Source organism: Myotis davidii, unplaced genomic scaffold (assembly GCF_000327345.1).
Source record: "Myotis davidii unplaced genomic scaffold, ASM32734v1 scaffold17, whole genome shotgun sequence".
In the NCBI taxonomy this organism is placed as follows: Eukaryota; Metazoa; Chordata; class Mammalia; order Chiroptera; family Vespertilionidae; genus Myotis; species Myotis davidii.
This window is the reverse complement of record NW_006288624.1, coordinates 1266250-1288788: the sequence shown is the minus strand read 5'-3', so window position 1 is coordinate 1288788 and position 22539 is coordinate 1266250. Positions and strand designations below refer to the sequence as shown.

Sequence of the window (22539 nt, the reverse complement as noted above, 5' to 3'; positions counted from 1 at the left end):
TCTAATTTTGGTCTCTGGGAAATGCTGGCCCCATAAAATGAGTTTGGAGCTCTTCCTTCCATTTTCTGGAAGAGTTTGAGAAAGTAGTTTTCATTCTTCTTTGAATGTGTGGTGGATTTCGTCTGTAAAGCCCTCCGGTCCTGGTCTTTTATTTATTGGTAGGTTTGTGATTACTGATTCAGTCTCCTTACTAGTAATGTGTCTGCTCTGTTCAGGTTTTTTCTTTATGATTCAGTCTTGGTAGGTTATATGTTTCTAGGAATGTATTCATTTCTTCTAGGTTTTCTAACTTTTTGATGAATAATTGTTCAATAGTTATTACTATGAACTTTCCTCTTAGGACTGCTTTGGCTGCATCCCATTGGTTTTGGTATGTTGTATTTTCATTTGTCTTATGGTATTTTTTTATTTCCCTTTTGATTCTTCTTTGGCCTGTTGGTTATTCAGTAGCATGTTGTTCAAACTCCACATATTTGTAAATTTTTGTTTTCTTCTTATAATTTCAAGTTTCAAACCATTGTGGTGGGGGAAAATGCTTGATATGATGTGAATCTTTTTAAATTCATTGACTTGTTTTATAGCCTAACATATGATCTATCTTGGATAATTGTCCATGTGTGCTTGAGAAGAATGTATATTTCATCCATGTCTTAAAGGAGTGGCCTCATGTAAGGGATACAACCTTACTGTTAATCCCCACCCCAGCTCTTTTCTCTCAAACCTTTGTGATATCCAAGCAATCAATTTTATTTTTAGTGACTGCTCATAGTTGAGGGTATGCCAAGACCTGTCAGTCACAGTCCTAAAGGGGAGCATCTCAGCCAGTACTTACACTCAGGCTGATAGGAAGCCAGATCTTCTGACAGCAGCTTTTAAAGTTTACAAATATCTGACATCCTGTGGGACTGCAAGCATAAGTCGTGCTGGTCACCAGAACCAGGCCATCTAGAGATGTCACCTCGGCGGCAGTCACAAAATCATGGTGTCAGATGAGTGTATAAACTTCTTCCAGGAGACACTGGTGAGCTGGAGTGAGGAAAAGAAGAAAGATGGCGCCTATCCGCCTCTGTTGCCCGAGAGCCCTTCATAGGCCAAATCCGAGCCTTCCTTAGGCCAAAGTCCCAGAACAAGCACATAAGCCTCTTGCAAAGAAAGACTGGAGACTGTTTCAGACTGCTGTCTGTGCAGTGCCGGGTGGTGACAGACTGCCAGCAACACTCTCTCCGGCTGTGACAGTCCCAGGGGACCCAGGAATGCAAGCCCCCGGCCACCAGGGCCAGGCAGTCAGGGCACCTCCCTGGGTGACAGCCTCAAAATCCAGGGCACCAGATGCGTTTCAAAGCTGCCCTGTCGGATCTTTGTTAAAGATACAGACTTCCAGGCCTTTTCTAAGGCCTGCTGAATTTGAATTTGAATACAAAGGCTTGAGAATGAGTATTTCACCAGGTTGGGTAAATTTGGCTAATGGTAGTTTAGTTACTTCTTAGACACTATATCCTTTGCCTCCCTCCAACCACCATAGAAACCCAGGCTTGACATTCTTCTCTGTCTTTCCCAACTATGAGGATTGTCTGTGGTCTCTACCACTTGTTTGTGGGCTCATTCATTCATCAGTGAGCAAGCATGATGGGGTACCTCCCTGGGTTTGCCTTTGGCTCATGAATGCCTTGTTTGCACTAAATCCCAGGTTTCTGAAGGCCATATTCTGGGACTATGGGTTTAAATTCGTTGTTTTTCTTTCTCCTCCCTCTGTCCAGCTGCACTCCAGGGTTCTGTACCTCCCCTCCCCACTATGATCCAGCACAGCTGATACCTCTGTGGAACCTGTGTTCCTGCTTGTTTGTTATATATACACCTCCCCTACCCTTTTATTCCCCTCTGGGAATTCTGTGTCCATTCAAACCCACATCCCTTTCCTCTGCTGCTTCTCGGAGCAGTATTTCCTTAAACTGCTGCCTGTGTGGTGTGCTTTCTCCCTGCATGTTTTGTGAGCTCTCCGCCCACTCGTGAGTGTTTCTCCATTGTCTCTGTCCTGCTCCCTGTTCCCGTTCTGTCCCCCCTCACCCTGCGGGCACCACTTGGGAATCGTGCCAGCTCCCCCCCTTCAGCTGCACTTTTTACCATCCAGACTCTAGAAAAAGCCTCCTGGTGGTGACCCGATATGCCAGAATCCTTTCTCCCTTTCTGTCCCCACATTGTGGCCACTCCCCCTGAATTCTGTTGCTTCTACAACTTTCTTGCCCTGAGTGCCTCTCTAACGCCCCTGCACGCCTTTAAACCTTGTGAAGGCCTCTCTGCACATGTCTGTCAGTGCAGGCCCTGTCTTCTAGAGGCTTCCATTCTGAGGGCAGCCCAGAACACCCACAGTCACCGTTCAGCCGACGGAGCCCAGGGTACAGGCCCAGCCCTGAGGATGGGAAAGCCTCCTGAGCACCTGCCCATCATCTCCTCCTGTTCTCACAGAAGTCGGGCAGCAGCGCCGGGTCCCGGGTCCTAAGCTGAGCAGTCCTTGTTGGCTGGTCCCGTGGCCTGGCCTCGTGTGGTGGGATACCACGGAAATGAGTGTGCGCCATGGGGAGGGTGACTTCTTTTCCCCCAGTATGATAACTGAGCCCCAGAAATGAAAACGGGAGAGGATTATGAGTGACACACAAAATTGTCTGTTCCACCTACTTACCCTTGGTGGGAGCAAGTTTCAATAGAACTGAGCATTTAATTTCTGGCAGTATTTGTTATTTCCATTAACTCATAATCGTGCTAATTTTAAGCACGTTAATAACTAGCAGCTGCACTTCAGAGCCGTTCTTCGTGTAATTTGGGAGGGAAAACAAGCACTAAATATACCCTGGTTTACCAGCTCTCATTTGATGAAACTTTTTAACTCCTTGTAAACAGGTATTTCTGGAGTTGCTTGCGCATTTCAGCTGGGAGCTCCATCCATTCTGCATGAGAGCTAGTGTCAGTCCTATTCTGGGTGGCCTTTCTCACGAAACTGCATGCTCTGCCCTCTTCCCACCCCCTCCTGGCCTATTGACCGCATTTGCCTTCTTGAGCCCCATCCCCCTCTGTGTTCTTCACATCACGAGCTGGAGCAGTAGCAGCGCCCTCGTGGGGCATGGCGCAGCCCCTTCGCCTGCTCCTGCTTGCCCAGGCCAAGCAAAGGTCAGCTGTTAGATGGCTCAATATTTGTATCTTAAAAACTGTCACCTTAGAAGAGGCTCAGATGTTGGACTGCTATGCCCAGGAGGTGCTTATCCCTGGGAAGGAGAGGAGGCTCTTACTCCAGCCCGAATTCCTGGCCCGTAAGGAAAAGTGAGATACGGGCTGCCCTGGACCCCAAGGCAGACAAGCAGCTCCTGCCACAGCGGACGTGATTCCTCAGTGGAAAACTGCCTTTCCCCAGTCACACCATGGAATGAGATCGGAGGAGGTTATAAAAAATGACTTACAACTGGAGGAAGCCAATTTGTAGTTGAACTCAGCTTTGAAAAGGCCACTAAGACCTGCTTGACTAGAAGCTGATTCTCGGTACCGACTTACAGACCTGCCATGGGAGCAGGAGATGGTCAGCTCCTGAGTGGTCTGTGGCCCGAAAGCATCTGATCGCTCATCTCTTCCCGCAGGAGAGTTCTCCGCCTCGGACAGCTCCCTCACCGACGTCCAGGAGGCCCGCAGGCCCATGCCCGACCCCGGCCTCATGCCCCTGCCCGACGCTGCTGCCGACTTGGATTGGTCCAACTTGGTGGATGCCGCCAAGGCCTATGAGGGTGAGTCCCCTGGGGATCAAGCAGTCCAGCTGGGACCTCCGCAGGGCCACGCTGCCGTGTGAGTGCTGGTCAGTCTCCCTCAGTCTGTGTCCTTGGACACAGCGACAGCCCCCACCCGTCACCGGCACAGCCAGGACCAGCTGAGCTGGTACTGAGCGCTCAGCAGGGCTCACACCCTCTGATTCAGTAGGTGGAGCCTGATGTGTCCTCTCTGGAGGAATTCATAACATGGTGCCTTCCCTCCCTGAGTGGGAAAGGCAGGGGGTCCCAACTGTCACTTAAAGGAGAAAAATGTGGTCCTTCATCACATCGTAAGGACATCATTGCTGAACACACATGGGGTCTGTTAGGGTGCTGGGCCCGCCCCTGTCCTACATTCATCCCCCCAGAGGGTGTGGCATGTGTCCTGTCTGCGTTGTTCCCGTGCCAGCCCCCTGCCCAGTGCTTGCTCTAGGCCTGTGGTCCTTCGACGGTGCTGACGTATGTAAAACTGCAGCGCTGGCTTGTGTGCTGACATAGGTTGTCAGGTGCCTGTTTTGGAATAAACTGACTTCATTCTAAGGTCATCATTCCATTCTTCATAAAAGGAGGATGACAGGCCCTAGCCGTTTTGGCTCAGGGGAAAGAGCACTGGCCTGAGGACTAAGGGTTGCAGGTTTGATTCCGGTCAAACCTTTGTTTCAGGCTTGAGGGGACGTGGGGGTCGGGTGGGCGGAAGGCAACCAATCAATGTGTCTCTCTCACAGCGATGTTTCTCTCTCCCTCTCTGTCTTCCCCCTCCCTTCCACTCTCTAAAAATCAATGGAAAAATATCCTCAGGTGAGGATTAACAACAACATAAAGATGATAGCAGATGATTTCTTCGGGGTGCGGCGGGTGGTGTTTATTGCTCTTCTTTGAAGAATTGAAAGTAGCTGTTCAGACAAGCGCCAGTTTTCAGGAGAAATTGATTAGGCCTTGGAAGTCAGGCCACCATGACGCAGTCGGCAAGGAATCCCCATGTAGCTGACCGCAGTCCCAGGACTAACGCGGATTTAAACTTCAGTCTGTGGGTCCCTCTCGTTTATATAGACACCGTCTATACGTGTGCATATATCACCTGCCCATGGGGCAGAGTCCGAGTGGGTGCAGCCAGGTTCTCCCGGCCTCCTGCCCCCCATTCTGTGCCACTGGGGTCGCCGCCCTCTCTGCTGTGAGGCTGGAACCAGGGCAGTGGGGGCTCAGGGAAGCCTGGGCCTGTCTGACCGACTCCCCTGCCCTGACTGTACAGACAGGATGGTAGGCGTTTTGTGTTTCTAATGGGAGTTTTTAAACTTCTTGGCTCGAGGGTTAAGTTGGGACACTTGGAAGCACACGGTGTGGACTTGGTCCAGCCCGCCGGGTGGCCACAGGAGCCTCAGGAAGCCCAGTCCGAGTCCTGATGCACTGGATGGCACCACTGAGGGGGAAGCCTGGGCTGGAAGCGTGGCACAAGGCCTGTTTCCAGGGAAACATTGAACAGAGGGAGAATTTGATAAGAGAAAAGGGGGACTAAAATGGATGCACAGCTACTATTTTTTAAGGACAGTTACAATGCTGCTATCCTGTTGCAGCTTAGAACAGCTATTTTTCCCTGTTGGGGGATCAGTGTGGGCCACATGTTGATTCAGAGCCCAGGATGTTTCCTAGCTGCTGAGCGTTTCTGCCTCCTTTGCAGTCCAGAGAGCCTCCTTCTTTGCTGCTAGTGATGAAAACCATCGCCCCTTGAGCGCTGCATCCAACAGCGACCAACTTGAGGACCAGGCCCTGGCCCAGATGAAGTCCTACAGCAGGTGGGTCACCCAGAGGTGAGGCCGTCAACCTGCACACACGTCACTGCACCAGCAGCCGTGGGAGGAGACAGAGGCCCCTAGGCGAGCTGGGGCTCATCACCGCGGTGCCAGCTCCTCCCATTGCAGTTGGAACACTTGTACCTGGATACTGCAAACAGTTAACCCGCCCTTGGCAGCTCAGAGTGGGAAGTATGAATATTCTTTACTTAATGCTTTATACACTCACACCCTTGGCGTTAGGAAGCAAGGTAAGAAGAGTCATTTGTGCTAAAACATCCCCAGATTCCTGTGTGGTTAGCCCTTGAGTCCCTTCCGCAGCCGCCTGTCAGTCATGCTTAGGAATGTGCCTGCGTCCTGGCAGCTCCAGCTCTGCACTAGGTCTGGGCCACGGGGTACCTAAGAGTGTATGTACAATAAATGAGCAGTAACTGAGTCCCAGAGGGTTTTCTGGTGAGCTAAGAACATGGACTTGACTTCTGTGTAACGTGCAGAGGCAGGCGTTTTCCCCTCCCTTCCAGGTGGTGAGGATAGTGGATGTACATGTGACACTATTATGCCAGCGGTCCTTGCAAACATCGTTTCATTGTAAGGTTGATGAGATGCCGAAGCAACTTAACTCTTGGTTATGTCAATGAGCCTGTGGCAAAATTGGTTGTTACATGTCGTTTCACTTAAAGTTGCAGATTCCATGCCTGGTGTTAAGTGCGGACTTACTGTATATTACAGCATCTCAGTGGTCAGCCGTGGGGCACACAGAGAATAAGAAAATTGTGTGTCGCCCTAGCTGGTTTGGCTCAGTGGATAGAGCGTCAGTCTGCGGACTGAAGGGTCCTGGGTTCACTTCTAGTTAAGGGCACATGCCTGGGCTGCAGGCTCGATCCTCAGTCGGGGGCGTGCAGGAGGCAGCCGATTAATGATTCTTTCTCATCGTTGATGTTTCTATTTCTTTCTACCTCTCCCTTCCTCTCTGAAATAATAAAAATGTATTTACAAAAAAAAGAAAATTATGTGTCTAGCTTGCTGATCATAATAGCAAAGAATATAAGACAGTAGGGTAGGCTGACAAGCTTCTGAAACATGTAGTCTTATTTTAAAAGTAAAGATATTTAGACTCTTTTTAAGATGTGAGCCCAGTAACTTACAGCTGGATAGTGGTCACAGACTCTTTTCTGGGGACCCTAGACCCCTCCTTGTTGCCCCGAGGTGGCACTTCCATCGGCCCCTCTTCCTAAAGCCGCTGCAGACAGGAACCTGTTCCCGGTGAACCTGCCAGAAAGCACGCTGCCACGGAGACCATTTTCACTCATTGTCCTGTGTTCTTTTGTTATAAAAACGCAGCCTCTGGAACAAAGGAAGCCATGGATTGGCTGTAGTTCCTGCTTGTATGGCCTTTTGTTGAGATGACCGTTTTCTTTTTTAAAGTGAACATGCACATTGGGTTGCCATCCTGAGTAATTTGACATTGAAAACCATGTTACAAATACAGCTGCCTCATTTTTAAAAATGTCAAACAAACCCCGCCGGGAGGCTCCCGCCAACGTGGACTGTTTCTTGTTCCAGCAGTAAGGACTCCTCCCCCACTCTGGCCTCTAAGGTGGACCAGCTGGAGGGGATGCTGAAGATGCTTCGGGAAGACCTGAAGAAGGTAGGCGTCTTCTCAGGCAGCCGGCCCCTCTACGTCGTGTTTCTTAGTGGGGTAAGAGGGGGGTGTTTGGGGGCTCCTTGGAGCTCGGTTCCACTGGCCACGTGGTGCAGGAAGGCCTGCACGCCTTCCCGTTGTGGAAGCCTCGAGCCTCAGCCGCCCCCCCATGAGCTCCCGCCCTGTACGTGGGTCAGAAGCCCAGACCCACATGTTGTCCTGTGGCCGCGCCTCCGTGCCGAGAGACCTTCACCTCGTCTGTTTCTCGAGCGGCTTTGGCTGTATTAAGGCAGCAGCCCCCAGAACAGCAGTCTAAACTGCGAGACAGTCCTTATGAACAAAGACGTGAAAACACATTGTTTACATTCCAAGATAAACTGCAGTGAGTCTGGCAGCCTTGCTCCCTGGGTGAGCAGATCTGAACACCCAGGACGAGGCCTGGCTACAGAAGGTCAGTGGCAGGAGGAGTGGACACGGGCGGAGAGTGCAGACAGACCCACAGCCACTCTCCCCGGCAGCCTGGCGAGGTGGGTACTGTGCTCAGTCCTTTTCTCTCTGCCTCAGGAAAAAGAAGACAAAGCCCACCTTCAGGCAGAAGTCCAGCACCTGCGCGAGGACAACCTGAGGCTGCAGGAGGAGTCCCAGAATGCCTCTGACAAGCTGAAGAAGTTCACGGAGTGGGTCTTCAACACCATCGACATGAGCTAGGGCAGGCGGCCCGGAGCAGCCGCAGCCCCCGGAGGCTGTGCAGCCCTGGTCAGGCCATTGAGCGTTCTCAGACTCCCTGCTCAGCTTCCTGCCTACTCGGCCCACTTTGGGGGGTACACACACACACAGCAATTGCAGATCAACAATCATTGTCTGCCTTTTGTAGAAAAGAAAAACAAAAAAGTAAAAATTTTAAAAAGTAAAATAAAGTTTAACTGCTAAAATGTGAATGTCTTTATTTTTTTGCACAATATCTTTATCTGTTATGTATTTAAAAAGAAACTGGGCCTAGGACAAGGTTCCCCAGCTTATCTGCCTCTATTTCCTTCGGCTCTTTCTTAACTATTTCAGGTAACCCCAGCAACCCAGGCTGCCCCTCATTATCCTGACGAATGTCATTGTTCCTAGGAAAGTAAAAGGTTTTAAAAATTGTGTATTTGGGGAAGGGGTTTCCTTACCTGCATTTCTAAAATGCCGGGGAGGGTGGGCCTGCCTCTGCTGCTGGCTTGTGCCGGAGCCCGTGCTGTTGGTGCCTGTCCTGCAGAGACTGGCAGGACGGGGCTATTACCCCACAGCAAAGCCCTGCCAGAGAGAGGCGGCCTTGCCTGCAGGCCACGCCCCCAGGTCCTGCCTTGTGCCCTCATTCCCTCCTTCCTTTCCGGGGGAGATGGCCCCAGGTGCTGTGTGCTCCTCGGTTTGGCTTAAGTGAATCCCACCCAATTGGAATCGGCCTCCCTGCAGCTTCCGGGCTCCAAACACTGATTTCAGGATTCTTTCAACCTGCAATATTATCTGTAGCATTTTGGCCAAAAGTATCGTGTTGGAGATTTTTAAACGATGAAAAAGGCAGCAAAATTGTATTTTTGGCTCACTCAAAATGACCATATTAAAAAATTAATAAACCCTTGTCTCCAAAGCAAGATTTCACCAGTATTTGAAACTAGGAAAAGCGGATGTTAAATTGTGAATTTTAGTACTTGCTTCTTAGGAGCAATGACTATGATGGTGGAAGGGGCTTCTGAAACCTGCATGTCCCAGTGTGCACCCGAAGCACGGCATTTTCTGCATCCTCTGTGGCCATGAAAGGGTTCTGCTGCAGAAACGGCCCCTTTGCGCCTCCTCCTGCCTGGTGATGCAGTGCTCGGGGCCGCTGTGCCAAGGCCCTGGGCCCAGCAGGGCACACACACTGGGCCCAGCAGTGTTGACCCCAGGGGAGCCCCTGGCGGCCCTGTTTCTAGCCTTCACAACTGTCAGGAAGCCGACACCTGTGCCCTTTCGGGGAACGTGCAGCGATCTCGTGTCACCTGCTTGGGCGTTCCCTGCCCCAAGGAACCCCGACTCATTCCTCACTCCAGCCCTGAAAGAAACAGGGTGGGTTTTCCCCTCTCCTCCCCGAACCCCAGCCCCAGACTTTTATGCTACAGTTTCATTCATGATTGTGATTTCTCCATGGGATTTTTTTTTTTTCTGGTGACATTTCTATCATGGAAATGGGAAGATTTCAGAGTGCTCTGTAAAGATCTCAGTGGTCTCTGGCGTGTGTGAAGGAGATTGTACGTTGCCTGATATCTCTTTATCAATGAGAAATGTCGCTAGCATTTAAGCATTCTGAAGGCTTGCTTATCCGCCTGAGTTTAGTTTTTACTTTGTTTTACATTTTGTTTGGGGACTTGGGGCAAGCTATTTATTAGAGTTTTGCAACAGAGTTCTTGTTTGAAGCCTTTAAAGACTACTTGTAAAAGTCCAACAATAAAATTCATTTTAAACGCTCTTGTAAAACGCATTGGCATTACTGCTTGAGGTTTTCTTGTTTGAACGACCACCCAGTCACTCACTGGCCTCATCTTTTCATCTGGCTCCATTAACGCGAAAGACGATTCTTGGAAGTTTCTGTTCCTTTTAGAGTTTCAATAAGCTTGTTTAATCTCTGTTCACATGTCCGTGGAGAATCCCTAATTTGCCTTCTCTGCTGCAGATTTAATATTTGCAGAGCACTTGGTAATTAGTTCTCTGTTCATCATCCACGTGTGGGTTTTCCACAACAGCACTGTCATTCCCTGAGACCAGCACAGTTTTGGCCGCTTCTGTGTCCCCAACTCGGTGTTAGATGTTGTGGGCTCAGGAAATACAAATGCCAGTTAATAGTAGGCTGTGCAAAATATAATTAGAAAAGTTAATCTACTGAGAAAATAGTGCATTCCAAAGCCAAAGGAAACAAAATTGCAAAGGCTACCACGTCACTGTTCCTCTCCAGTGGTGCAGCTAATTGAGAGCTAACAGAGTTTCTTCCTTTTAATTGGTGCAACAATTCTACAGATTCTAGAATTAACAGCACGGTGACGCCAGATGCCACAAGATACTTTGATTGACGTGCTAAAGCGGTCTGTTCCAGCGGTTCTCAACCTGTGGGTCGCGACCCCTTTGGCCGTCGAACGACCCTTTCACAGGGGTCGCCTAAGACCATCCTGCCTATCAGATATTTACATTACTATTCGTAACAGTAGCAACAGTACAGTTACGAAGTAGCAACGAAAATAATTTTATGGTTGGGTCACAACATGAGGAACTGGATTTAAAGGGCCAGCAGGTTGAGAACCATGATCCTTACCTGGTTTGGAGGGTGTCTACATTATTTCTGAAGGCCTCAGTCGTCGGTTGGCAGTTCCTGGGAGAAGGTGCCATCGGCCTACAGTGATAGAGGGTCCTCCTTCAGGAGCTGGCTGGAGGGGCCGATTGCACTGGAAATGTGCTGCAGGTTGTAAACAGGTCGGATTGGGTTGGAGGAGTAACTCCACGTGGGGATAAAAGTGAGCATCTGAGGGCAGAGCTTCGGTTAAAAGTGGAAGAGTGACCTGCATGGAGTCCATCCATCTCACAGCAGATGTGTTCCAGCAACAACCTGGTGCTGCTCCCCCCACGCCGAGCCAAACGGGTTCAAGTGCAAGCAGGCTCGCCTTACAGATAAATCCACACAAACGTGCATGCTGTTCCACACCAACTGTGGTTTCTAAAGCATGATACCACAATCATGTGGCTGCCTTTCCCCCACAGGGATGATGCCACTCATGACCTGTCCATATGGAACTGTCATTCTCTGATTAGAAAAAGACATTTGACTTAGACTGGGACTCAAATCCCAGCCATTATGTAGCACCGTGTCTTTAGGTAAATTAGCGAATTTCTTCTTTTTTTGGTTAATCATCACCTGAGGATATTTTTCCATTGATTTTTAGGGAGAGGGGAAGAGTGAGGGAAAGACAAACATCGATGTGAGAGAAACATATCAATTGGTTGCCTCCTACATGAGCTCCGATCAGGGCCCAGGCTGGGGAGGAGCCTGCAACCAGGGTATGTGCCCTTGACTGGAATCGAACCTGGGACCATTTGGTCCGCAGGCTGGTGCGCTATCCAGTGAGCCAAACCAGCTAGGGCTATCTAATCTTTTTTTAGTTTGGTTTGCTCATCTGGTGAAATAGTAGTGGCCTTATCTACATACTGTTTTGAGGATTAAATAGAATCCTGTGTAAAGCCAGTGACTGGGAATTGAAGACAGTCAAGCATGTCTCCCCTGCCCTCCATCTCCAATATGTGAAGGCTTTTCCAATATATGATTATGTCAGCGTCACTCAGCCACATCCCCAGCATCTGTAATTTAGCAAGTCAGGATGGGAGCTTAGAGTTTATAGTTTTTACAGTTTCCCAGATGATGGCGTAGAGGCAGGGCTTTTGGAGAAAAGGGGTAACTGAAGTATAGTCATAACCATTCATGATTTTTAAAAAATAGATACTATAGCACAAGGCACTTAACTATGTCCAGATATCTGAGTGTTATTTTGACAGGTCAGCTGACCACAGAGTACCTTACAGGGGGAAACAGGCTTAAGGATAGCCAGAGAGAGTGTAGTTAGGTAAAAGAAGGCTTTTTTTTTTCATTTTTCCAAAAAAAGGAAATTTAAAGCCCCTTTTATATGAAACTTTCTGCCATGACTGTTTTAATTCCTGTGTTACCTGGACAGGCTGGCATGCCCTCACCAGCCACCGGTAATAGTACGAGACTAGTTACCAGGTTGGCAAGGAATGACCTCGTGACTTTGGGGGCTGACAGTTTGGATGCTGAGGAAAGCAGGACCTGGCGTGGCAGTGGCAGAACCACCAGCCAGGCCCACGGTGTGTGGCCGCACAGGGGTTAAATGTCAGATCTGATTCCAGGCAAGGAGAGCTGGATTCCAGTCACTGACTTTGAAATCACCTCAGTCAGCTTACCCCAACCCCCAAGAACCTATCCAACTCCAAATCACTAAACCAAAATTTCCCTACTGCCCTCAGACCGGCCCAAAACTATTAAGAATTCTTTACTTGGAGGAGGGTTCAAGATAGCGGAGCAGAGCCCTGGTCCATGTGCTTAGTGGTTAGAGCATCAGCCCATGCACTGAAAAGTCAGATATTTGATTCCTGGTCAAGGGCATGTACCTGGGTTGCAGATTCAATACCTACTGCGTGCAAAGGGCAACCAACCAACCTCTCTCTCTCCTTCCTCTCAAAAAAAATCAATGGAAAAAATATCCTCAGGTGAGAGTTAACCAAAAATGTTTATTTATAAACTAGTAGTGGAGTAAGAAAGACCTTGAACTCCCCTCCTCCCATGAACACGGCAAATATATACCTACCTACAGGTCAGTTTCTCCTGAAGAACCACCAAGGGCTGGTTGAACAGCTTCTGCACATCAAATGAGAGAGAGAGACGCATAGAGAAGGGTAGGAGAGATAGAAACTGTGGGAACACTACCCCAATGGGGCAACCTTGCAGTAAGGAAGGTTATCACTTAGGATCTCCTGTGCAGATTCACCTGCCCTGAGCACAGCAATAAAACTGCTCTGCCCTGTGCCTGCTCCAGCTCCAGCCAGCTGGCCCCAGGGTGTCCCCAGAGCCACATGCCTCAGGAGAGCTTGGCCAGCACCAGCTCCAGCTCTAGCAGTTGGCCTGCCAAGGCACCCCTGGCACATGAGTGACCACTTCAGTTGCAGTCACCCTGACAGAGCCACCTGGAACTCACAGCCTACACAGACATCACTTCTACACAAGGCCACTCCTTCAATGTCAGGAGAGATAGCTGTTTCATCCAGTTAATAGAAACAAATTCAGAAAGTCAAAGTGAGGAGACAAAGAAATATGTCCCAATGAAAAAACAGGAAAATAAAACCAGGAAAAAGCCCTGACATGGAGATAAGTACCTGATAAAGAATTCAAAGTAATGGTCATAAGGATGCTCACCAAACTTGGGAGAATAGGGGAACACAGTGTGAACTTTAACAAAGATTTAGAAAATATTTTAAAAGAACCAATCAGAGGTAAAAATAAAATAAAATAAAAATAAAAATACAATAACTAAAAGAAAAGTACCCTAACCAGTTTGGCTCAGTGGATAGAGTGTCGGCCTACAGACTAAAGGGTCCCAAGTTCGATTTGGTCAAGGGCATGTACCTTGGTTGCAGGCACATCCCCAGTAGGGGGTGTGCAGGAGGCAGCTGGTCGATGTTTCTCTCTCATAGATGTTTCTAACTCTTTATCCCTCTCCCTTCCTCTCTGTAAAAAATCAATTTTTAAAAAAAGTACACTAGAGGGAATCAATAGCCGATTAGATTATACTGAAGAACAAATTAGTGGACCAGGAGACAGAATAGCAGAAATCACCCAATCAGAACAGCAAAAAGAAAAATTTTTTTAAAAATGAAGATAGTTGAGGGGGCCTCTGGGAAAACAACAAGTATACTAACATTTACATTATCAGGGTACCAGAAGGAAGAGAGAGAAAGGGGCAGAAAACCTATTTGAAGAAATAATGGCTGAAAATTTTCCTAAACTGGGGAAGGAAACAGACGTCTAGGTCCAGGATGCACAGAGTCCCAAACAAGGTGAACTCAAGGAGACCCTCCCCAAGACATATTACAAAATGGCAAAAGTTAAAATAGAGAATCTTGAAGGCAACAAGATTAAAAGGGAAACCCCAAACGCCTACCCACTGATTTCTCAGCAGAAACTTCACAGGCCCGAGGGAGAGGCAGGCTACATTAAAGTGCCAAAAGGAAAGAACCTACAGTCTAGAATACTCTCTACCAGGCAAGGCCATCATTCAGAATTGAAGGAGAGAGAGTTTCCAAGACAAGTAAAAGCTACAGGAGTTCATCACCACTAAGTCAACTTTGCAAGGAATGTTAAAGGGTCTTCTTTACATGGAAAAGAAAAGGCCATAACCTGAAGTAAACATGTGAAAGAAAAGATCTCGCTAGTAAAGGCAAATATATAGTAAAGGCTGTGAACCTTCCACTTTAAAAGCTAGCATGAAGGTTAAAAGAAAAACATATCAAAATCCACTATAACTACAATAAGTAGTTAGGGGCTACATAAATGAAAATATTTAAAATATAATGTTGAAAACAAAGTGTGGAGGGAGGAGTAAAACTGTAGTGCTTTTGTGTGTTTGAACTTAAAATGCCTATCAGCTTAAAATACACCGCCTAAAACAGATACAGGTCAATGCATATGAACTTCACGGTAACCACAAACCAAGAACCTACAAAAGATACACAGAAAATAAAGAGAAAGGAACCGAAACGTCACACTAGAGAAAACCAGCAAACCATAAAGAGATCAAGACAAGAGGGGGGGAAAATAGAACTACAAAAACAACCAAAATATGTACAATTAACAAAATGGCAATAAGTCCATACCCATCAATAACTAATTTAAATATAAATGGACTAAATGCTTCAATCAAAATACATGGGCTGAATGGATAAAAATAAAGCCCATCTATATGCTGCCTACAAAAGACTGACTTCAGATCAGAAGACACAGACTGAAAGTGAAGGGATGGAAAAAGATAGTCCATGTAAATAGAAATGAAGATAAAGCTGGGTAGCAGTACTCATATCAGGACAAAATAGACTTTAAGACAAAGACTATAAAAAGAAAAAGAAGGGCATTACATAATGACTGAAGGGTCAGTCCAAGAAGTGGATATAACAATTGTAAATATCTACACACCCAACATAGGAGCAGCTTTATATTTAGAGCAAATATTAATGGACAACAACGCAGAAATGAATAGTAATACAATAATCGTTGGAGACTTTAACACCCCCACTTACCTCAATGGATATAGATCATCCAAGCGGAACATTAATAAGGAAATGGCCTGAAATGTCACATAAGATCAGAGCAGTTTAATAGACACTTATAGAGCATTTCACCCCCAAACTGCAGAATACATGTCTCTCTCAAGTGTACATAGAACATTTTCCAGGATAGACCCTATATTAGGCCACAAAACAAGCCTCAACAAATTCAAGAAGATTAAAATTATATCAAGCAAGGTTTTTCAACCACAATGATAGGAAACTAGAAATCAACTACTGGAAGAAAAAGGAACAACACGAATATGTGGAGATTAAACAGCATGCTACTAAACAGCCAACGGATCAAAGAGGAATTCAAGCAAGAAATCAAAAAATACCTTGAGACAAATGAAAATAACTTTCCAAAATGTATGGGAGGCAGCAAAAGCAGTTCTAAGGAGGAAGTTCATAGCTATATAGGCCTACTTCACCAGGCAGGAAAAGTCTCCAATAAACAATCTAACTTTACGCCTCAAGGAACTAGAAACAAGAACAAGCAAAACCCAAAGTAAGTAGAGAAGGAAATACTAAAGATCAGAGTGGCAATAAATGAAGTAGAGACTTAAGAAAAGATCAATTAAACTAAGAGCTAGTTCTTTGAAAGAATAAATAAAATTGACAATCCTCTAACCAGTTTCGTCAAGAAAAAAATGAGAGAGAGCCCAAATACATAAAATCAACAACAAAAGAGAAGTGGCAACCAACACCATAGAAATACAAAGTGTCATCAAAGAATGCTGTGAACAATTATATGCCAAACCATTGGACAACCTAGAAGGAATGGGTAAATTTTAGAAACATACAATCTTCCAAGACTGAACCAGAGAGAAACAGAAAATCTGAACGGACCAATGACTAGTAACAAAATTGATTGCAGTAATTTTTAAAAACTCTCAATAAACGAAAGTCCAGAACTAGACAGCTTCACAGTCAATCCTACCAAACACTTAAAGAAGAATCAATAGCTTTCTTTCTCCAACTATCCAAAGCATTGAAGAGAAATAAATGTTTTCAAACTCATTCTACTAGGTCAACATTATCCTGATATTAAAATCAAAGACACGACAAAAAGAGAAAATTACAGGCCACTATCCCTGATGAACATAGATGTAAAATCCTCAACAAAATATTAGCAAACCAAATTCAACAATATATGGAAAGGATCATACACCATGACCAAGTGGGATTTAATCCAGGGATGGAAGGATGGTTCAATACCCGCAAATCAATGTGAAACACTACATTAACATAACCTCTAATAGCAGGAAAAGACAAGGACTCCCCACTTTCACCACTTTTTTCAACATAGTATTTATATAGATACACACTGAAATATTATTCCACAGTACTAAAGAATAAAATCTTGCCATTTGCGACAACATGGATGGACAGGGTATTGTACTAAGAGCAGTAAATCAGACAGAAAGACAAGTACAGTATGATTTCACTTATGTGTGAAATCTAAACTAAAACAAAATAAAGATACAAACAAAGCAGAACAAAACAGAAACAGATTCATAGATAGGACAAACCGATGATTTCCAGAGGGAAGAGGGTTGGAGGGGATGGGTGAAAAGGTAACGGGGAGGAAGAGTGACAAACTTCAGTTATAAAATAAATAACTCATGGGATGTAATATACAGCACAGAGAATATCATCAGTAACACCAATACTTTGTATAGACAGTTGGTTACTAGGCTTATAGGAATCACATTGTAAGGTAGAGAAATATCAAACCACCATGTTGTACTACCCAAAGCTACTATAATATTGTATGTCAACTATACTTTAATGAAGAAGCTCAATAAAAAGTTAACTAAATAAACAAGAAGAAATCTTTACCTAAATCCTTCTGTTGCAGAACAGCACATTTTCTCTGCCCCGGAACGGACAAAACGAAGGGCTGCTTATCTGCCATGTAGGTAGGTAAGCTGCAGCTCAAAGACTCGGAGACGCCGAGACTCGGTGTCTTTTCCGAGATCATTAGAAACTTGGTTTTATGTTCTAGTGCTTTGGCCCATTCTTGCTCATCTTTCTTCAGCTCTCCCACTTCTCCCCAGCCATCCTGTGATTCCTTCTCCGATTAGCCGGTCCATTCCTCCAACCTTGCAAATCCAACATCGCCTCCTGCCTTGCCTTCATGCATCTGACTCATCACACCTGAGACAGAAGAGAGCTTGCACCTTCTCCTCCTCTCATCACACCTCATCAGTGGTGCTTGCCTTCAATGCTGTGAACACATCTCAAATTTCCTTCCTACCTTCCTCTAGAGCAGTGGTTCTCAACCTTCCTAATGCCACGACCCTTTAATACAGTTCCTCATGTTGTGGTGACCCCCAACCATAAAATTATTTTCGTTGCTACTTCATAACTGTAATGTTGCTACTGTTATGAGTCATAATGTAAATATCTGATATGCGTTCAACCGCCAAAGGGGTCGCGACCCGCAGGTTGAGAACCACTGCTCTAAAGGAACACATCTCATCATCTTCAACAGCTCCTCTGCCAGGCACAGCCCTGCCTTAAACATGCAGCTCATTTTACTCTTCAGTTTGTGCCTCCTGATCGTTTCTCAGCCTGATCTCCCAGGCACATACCCCTTAGGCACCTTACATAGTATCTTGAGGTAAATACAGTGCGTAAGGGACCTCCTCATGTGTTCTGGGATGCATCTCTCATTCCTGTTCCTTAACTGAAGTGCTGTCTTGTTTTAAATGGGCTGATCCCTCTACAGGTTCTTGTTTTTTAATCTTGTTAGCACTCCCCTGACTCTCTTAGTGAGACACCCAGACACACCTGTCAGTGTTTCTGTAAATCGGCCTGTGAGAAAGGCATCACCAAATTATCCGCCAACAAAATCCAGCTCCCTTTGCAGGAGGGAAAATGGCTTGGGAGGTGTGTGTCCTGCACTTCAGCCCTGACACCTCCCAGCTCACTGCACACACTTAGGTAACCAGCCCAAAGGGTAGACATTTGAGTCGGTATCCTCTGGATCCCATTGCAAAACCAAGTTATCCATTTCCTTCCCCAACCCCAGCCCCATTGTTCACACACACATACATGCACACACACACACTACACCTACCCTGTGTTCCTGGGAGTGAAAGCTCTTAGAAAACACATTTAAGAAGGGAGTTCTATTCAAGTTCAATAGCAAACTAGAAGTGACTAATAAAGGTGCCTGGAGGTGGTCCTTTAGTCACTTTTCTTGGGAACTGCTAGGAAGGATTTGTAACTGACCTAGTAATTTTTCTCAAGAGCTTAAAGCGTTTGACTTGCTCTGCAATCTTAAGACAATGAATATGCTTAGCAAACTCTTTTGTTTCCGTTGGTACAAAGATAATTCAGCCCAACACAAGCACATTTCAAATTAATGAGGCTCTGCCTATGGACACATGCACTGTAACTACCATCTTGCTTAACAGTAAGGATTCCACCTTGGGGTGGTGAACACACCATACAATACTTGGATGATGTGTTATGGAATTGTACACCTGAAACCTATGTAATTTTTATTAACCAACTAGAGGCCCGGTGCACGAAATTCGTGCATGAGGGGGGGGAGGGGGGCACGTTCTCTCAGCCCAGCCTGCACCCTCTCCAATCTGGGACCCCTGGGGGGATGTACGACTGCCGGTTTAGGTGATTTCCTGGGCTGGAAACCGAGAAGACAGACCAGGAACCACTTTGTGAAAATGCCATCCCTCCCCCTTTTCTAATGGATTCGTGCTCTTTAAATAAACTTGGAGTCATGAGTCACCGACCCAAGATGGAAAGGGACCTCCATTTTAAGTTGTACAGTGTCCCCTCCCAGCCCAGAATTCCATCTCTTCTTCATCATCCAGCTACATGCCCAGCCACCTGGATGTGAGCACATCCAGTGATGGGGAGCTCAGCACATTCCCAGGGCAGCACATTTGTCTCCCAACTTCTCTTTGAAGGCCTTCCTTTTACCCATAGAACATCCATTTCCCTTTAATTTTTATAACTGTTCCTGGTCCTACCACTTCACATTATACAAACAACTATTAATTTCTCAAGTAATAATCATTAATATGTTGGAGAAGTGTTGAAAAATATCAAGTCTTCCCAATGTAATTTCTTCCCTAGGACAAAAATTTCCTATTCTTTCCTTCTCTCCTCACATGTCATGGCCTCTGGGCTATAATCTATACTAATAATAGAGTAATATGCAAATTGACCAGGACTCCATCACAGTAACAACCGAACAGCAGGCTGCGTGGGGCAACCAGGCCTGCAGGGTGGTTAGTGAGGGATGACCAAACGATTGAACAGCAGGTTGCATGGGGTGATCAGGCCGGTGTGGGGGGGGTGGGCAGTAAGGGGTAACCAGGCTGGCAGGGGGTTGGGCAGTTAGAGGCAATCAGGCAGGTGAGCAGTTAGGAGCCAGCAGTCCTGGATTGTGAGAGGGATGTCCAACTGCCGGTTTAGGCCCAATTCCCAGATCAGGCCTAAACTGGCAGTTGGACATCCCCTAAGGGGTCCCAGATTGGAGAGGGTGCAGGCTGAGCTAAGGGGACCCCCCCCCCCAGGCACAAATTTCGTGCACCAGGTCTCTAGTCTCTATTATAAAAACCCTGTGGCCGCCATGCCATCATGACCAAATGCCAAAAGGCATCTGCTGAATGTCATGTGATTTCTTCATGGGAACAAGTAAGAGTTGCTCTGTTCAATTCTCATCTTCCAATGAAGGTCACTTTAAGTGCTCCTGAGAAGGAAAGGTTAGCGCAGGAAACTATTCTTATCTCCGTCCACAACCGTCTTCAAGGTGGGTTGGGCTGTGTGCATGGTGTGGTGCATGCGGGGACTTGACGCTGTGTCCCGTGGCACGCTGGGTCTGGGTCTCGTGCGATTTCGCGCGGTGGGCCTCTAGTCATCTATATAATCTGTATTAAGGACACGAGTGCGTTGTGTGCATTAGTCCCATGAGTCCTCACGACGGTCCTGTGGGGTGGGTGCTGTCATTTCCTCATTTTACAAAACAAGAAACTGAAGCGTAGAGAGGTCAGATCCTTTGTTTGCAGTAAATCCTCTGGTGAGTGGTAGAGCTGGGATCCCAACCAGGCCTTCGACTCCAGAGCCAGTATTTGATCTGCACTTTCTCCGTTGTATTGGTCCCAACCATGGTCCCTGGCCTGGCCTGAATGCTTGGGTCCTTGCTGCAGGGACCTGGACTGTGAGCACCATGGACACTGGGTCCTAAATGGGGTGGGGCTGGGGGCAGGGAAGACACCACAGTGCACCTGAAGGCCACAGAACGAGGAGAACCCCCCTCTTTTGGGGGCCCTCAGCAGAGAGGGGGCTTTGCAGTGCTGCAGCAATCTCATACCATACAGATGCCCTCCCTACGAATCTCAGGTCCAGAAAACATCTGCTCTGCCCCATCCTCGGCCAAACCTGGAGGCACAAAAGCCTTTGAAAAGCCCCAGCCATCGAGAGAGTGCCCCCTGGTGGTTGTCAGATGTCAGCACCACCAGGGAAGGTGGTTTGAATTCCTATTGTTCAGCTCTAGACACAGAGGCTAGGCATCATAGGTCTGGGGGTGCCCACAGAGTCTTTATTTTAATAAGCACCCCAGGGTTTATGACACGGATGGTTCCTGAACCAGTTGCTCTGAGAAACTCCACCCTAAGCTTTAAAAAGCTCCCGGAGCTCATGTGAGCAGGGAGAGGGCGGGGTGTTCGAGGTGCCGGTGTTGTGGGGTCTGAGCTACCTGACCCTTGGCTGCTCCTCAGTAGGTGGAGCCCGGCCAGCAGGTGGGCGTCTCGCGAGAAAGGGCAGAGCTGCCGTTAGCGGAGCCAATGACTGACACAGGCTCACCCCACTCTGCACCCAGCTTTTCCTTTTTCTTCACCAAGAAGCATTTGCTTAGTGGAAGCCAATGAAATTCTGTTTCAAAACCAACTTCTAAATATCGTAGGTCACCCTTCCTTCCTTGGATAAGCTGCAGCGATGTTGGTTTTACACTCTGGTCTAATCGGGTCCCACCACTGGTGCTGCTGGGACATCCCGCCATGGGCGCCGTGTCCCATCCGTGATCACACAGGAGCCGTGGATTTCAAAGTCGGTCACTGTTCTCAGCAACCAAAAGGCACAGCAGCGAGCTCCGGTTTCTCCCTCTCCGCCCATCCGTGAGGAAACTGTGCCCGGGGTCCTTGCAGGCTGCTCGCTGAACAACAGACCGAGAGGAACAAAACAAACCCAGCTCCCGAGCGTAAGCCCTGGCGAAACCCCAAGCGCCTCCCGACTGCCTGTGCGGCCCGCAGCAGCGCCCCTGGGAGACGCGTTCCCAGTCAGGACCTCTCCCTGTATCAGGGCGCTGGTGATCAACTCCACACCTGCCTCAGAGCTATTGCGGGCTCGGTCCCAGGCCTCCGCAATAAAGTGAGTCATCCTCGTCCACTGGTGGAGGGTCTCGCCTTCGGCTTGTACGACTGTAACATGTACAACTGTAACGTGTGAAATGCAACAAAGTGAGAGCAATAAAATGGGGGCATGCCTGCATTGCGTACTTAGTTGCTTCAACCACCATTTTATTTGTACCATTTCAGGACTTGGGGCAGGTCTCCCCTGGGTGACTCTCCTGCTCCGTATGGCAGGAACTGGGATGACGGGTGCTCTGTGGGCTGCTTAGAGCGCCCAGGGTGGCTCCCCTCACATTCCTGACCCTCGGTGGGGACAGCAGGAAGCTGGGCTTGACTGGGCCCTGACCCTCTATGGGGTCTCAGCCTCTCCACAGGCCCTTCCCAGCAGGCACTCAAGGCCCCAAGGGACGCAGGTGGAAGCTGCCCGTTTTCTTAAAAGCTAGATCCCGAAGGGGCTTCAGGGCCCTTGCCTGTGTGTGGCCAGGCCCAGAGTCAAAGGGCGGGAAGGGACCCACCTCCAAGGAGAAGCTGGTCACAGACTGCGCACTCCCCTCGGCCTCTCCCCGTCTCCCGCGTGGGAGGCATGCTGCCCTCCCAGGCTCCTAACGCCTTCATCAGCACCACCACAGCAGGTTCTAGTTCAACACGGCTGTGTGGGAAGGTGCTGAATTCACTTTCTCCCACGAACACAACACCTGTCCAGCTACATGCGGAACAATTGCCTCGGAAATAAAAACCCCAGAACTAGCTGAGCAACTCCCACACACTGGGCCCAGGCAAAAACTCCCAAGTGGCAAGGAGAGGCCTGAGCCATATTGTGGCCATAGCTCCCATCCCCGGTGTGGCGACCGCGATAGAGCGAGTCACAGGCTCACCCCTGAGCTTCTCCCTGGGGAGCAAAGGGCCTGAGCCCTGCATCTGGCACCTGAGCGACAAGCCCCCACAACATCTAGTTTTGAAAGCCCCGGGGGGCTGTGTCCACGAGACCCACAGGCTGTAGCAAACTAAGAAACAGTTCTTAAAGGGCTCACGCATGGACAGCTCCCCACCCC

General features: G+C 47.7%; 1 protein-coding gene across 8 annotated transcripts in view; it reads left to right on the top strand.

Moving 5' to 3' along the window:
* Positions 1-9706, top strand: part of SIPA1L1 (signal-induced proliferation-associated 1 like 1) — a 339956-nt gene extending 330250 nt beyond the window's left edge. For 3 of the 8 annotated variants that reach the window (XM_015562016.1, XM_015562018.1, XM_015562017.1), the window contains 4 exons: positions 3624-3767; positions 5464-5593; positions 7142-7223; positions 7782-9706. In XM_015562016.1, the coding sequence (XP_015417502.1) occupies positions 3624-3767; positions 5464-5593; positions 7142-7223; positions 7782-7925 (500 nt within the window). In that variant the 3' untranslated portion in view covers positions 7926-9706. Of the gene's footprint in view, positions 1-3623; positions 3768-5463; positions 5594-7138; positions 7224-7781 lie in introns of all 8 variants that reach the window. The other 5 variants (XM_006760733.2, XM_006760731.2, XM_015562019.1 and 2 more) reach the window with 2 other exon arrangements.
* Positions 9707-22539: the final 12833 nt, after the last annotated feature.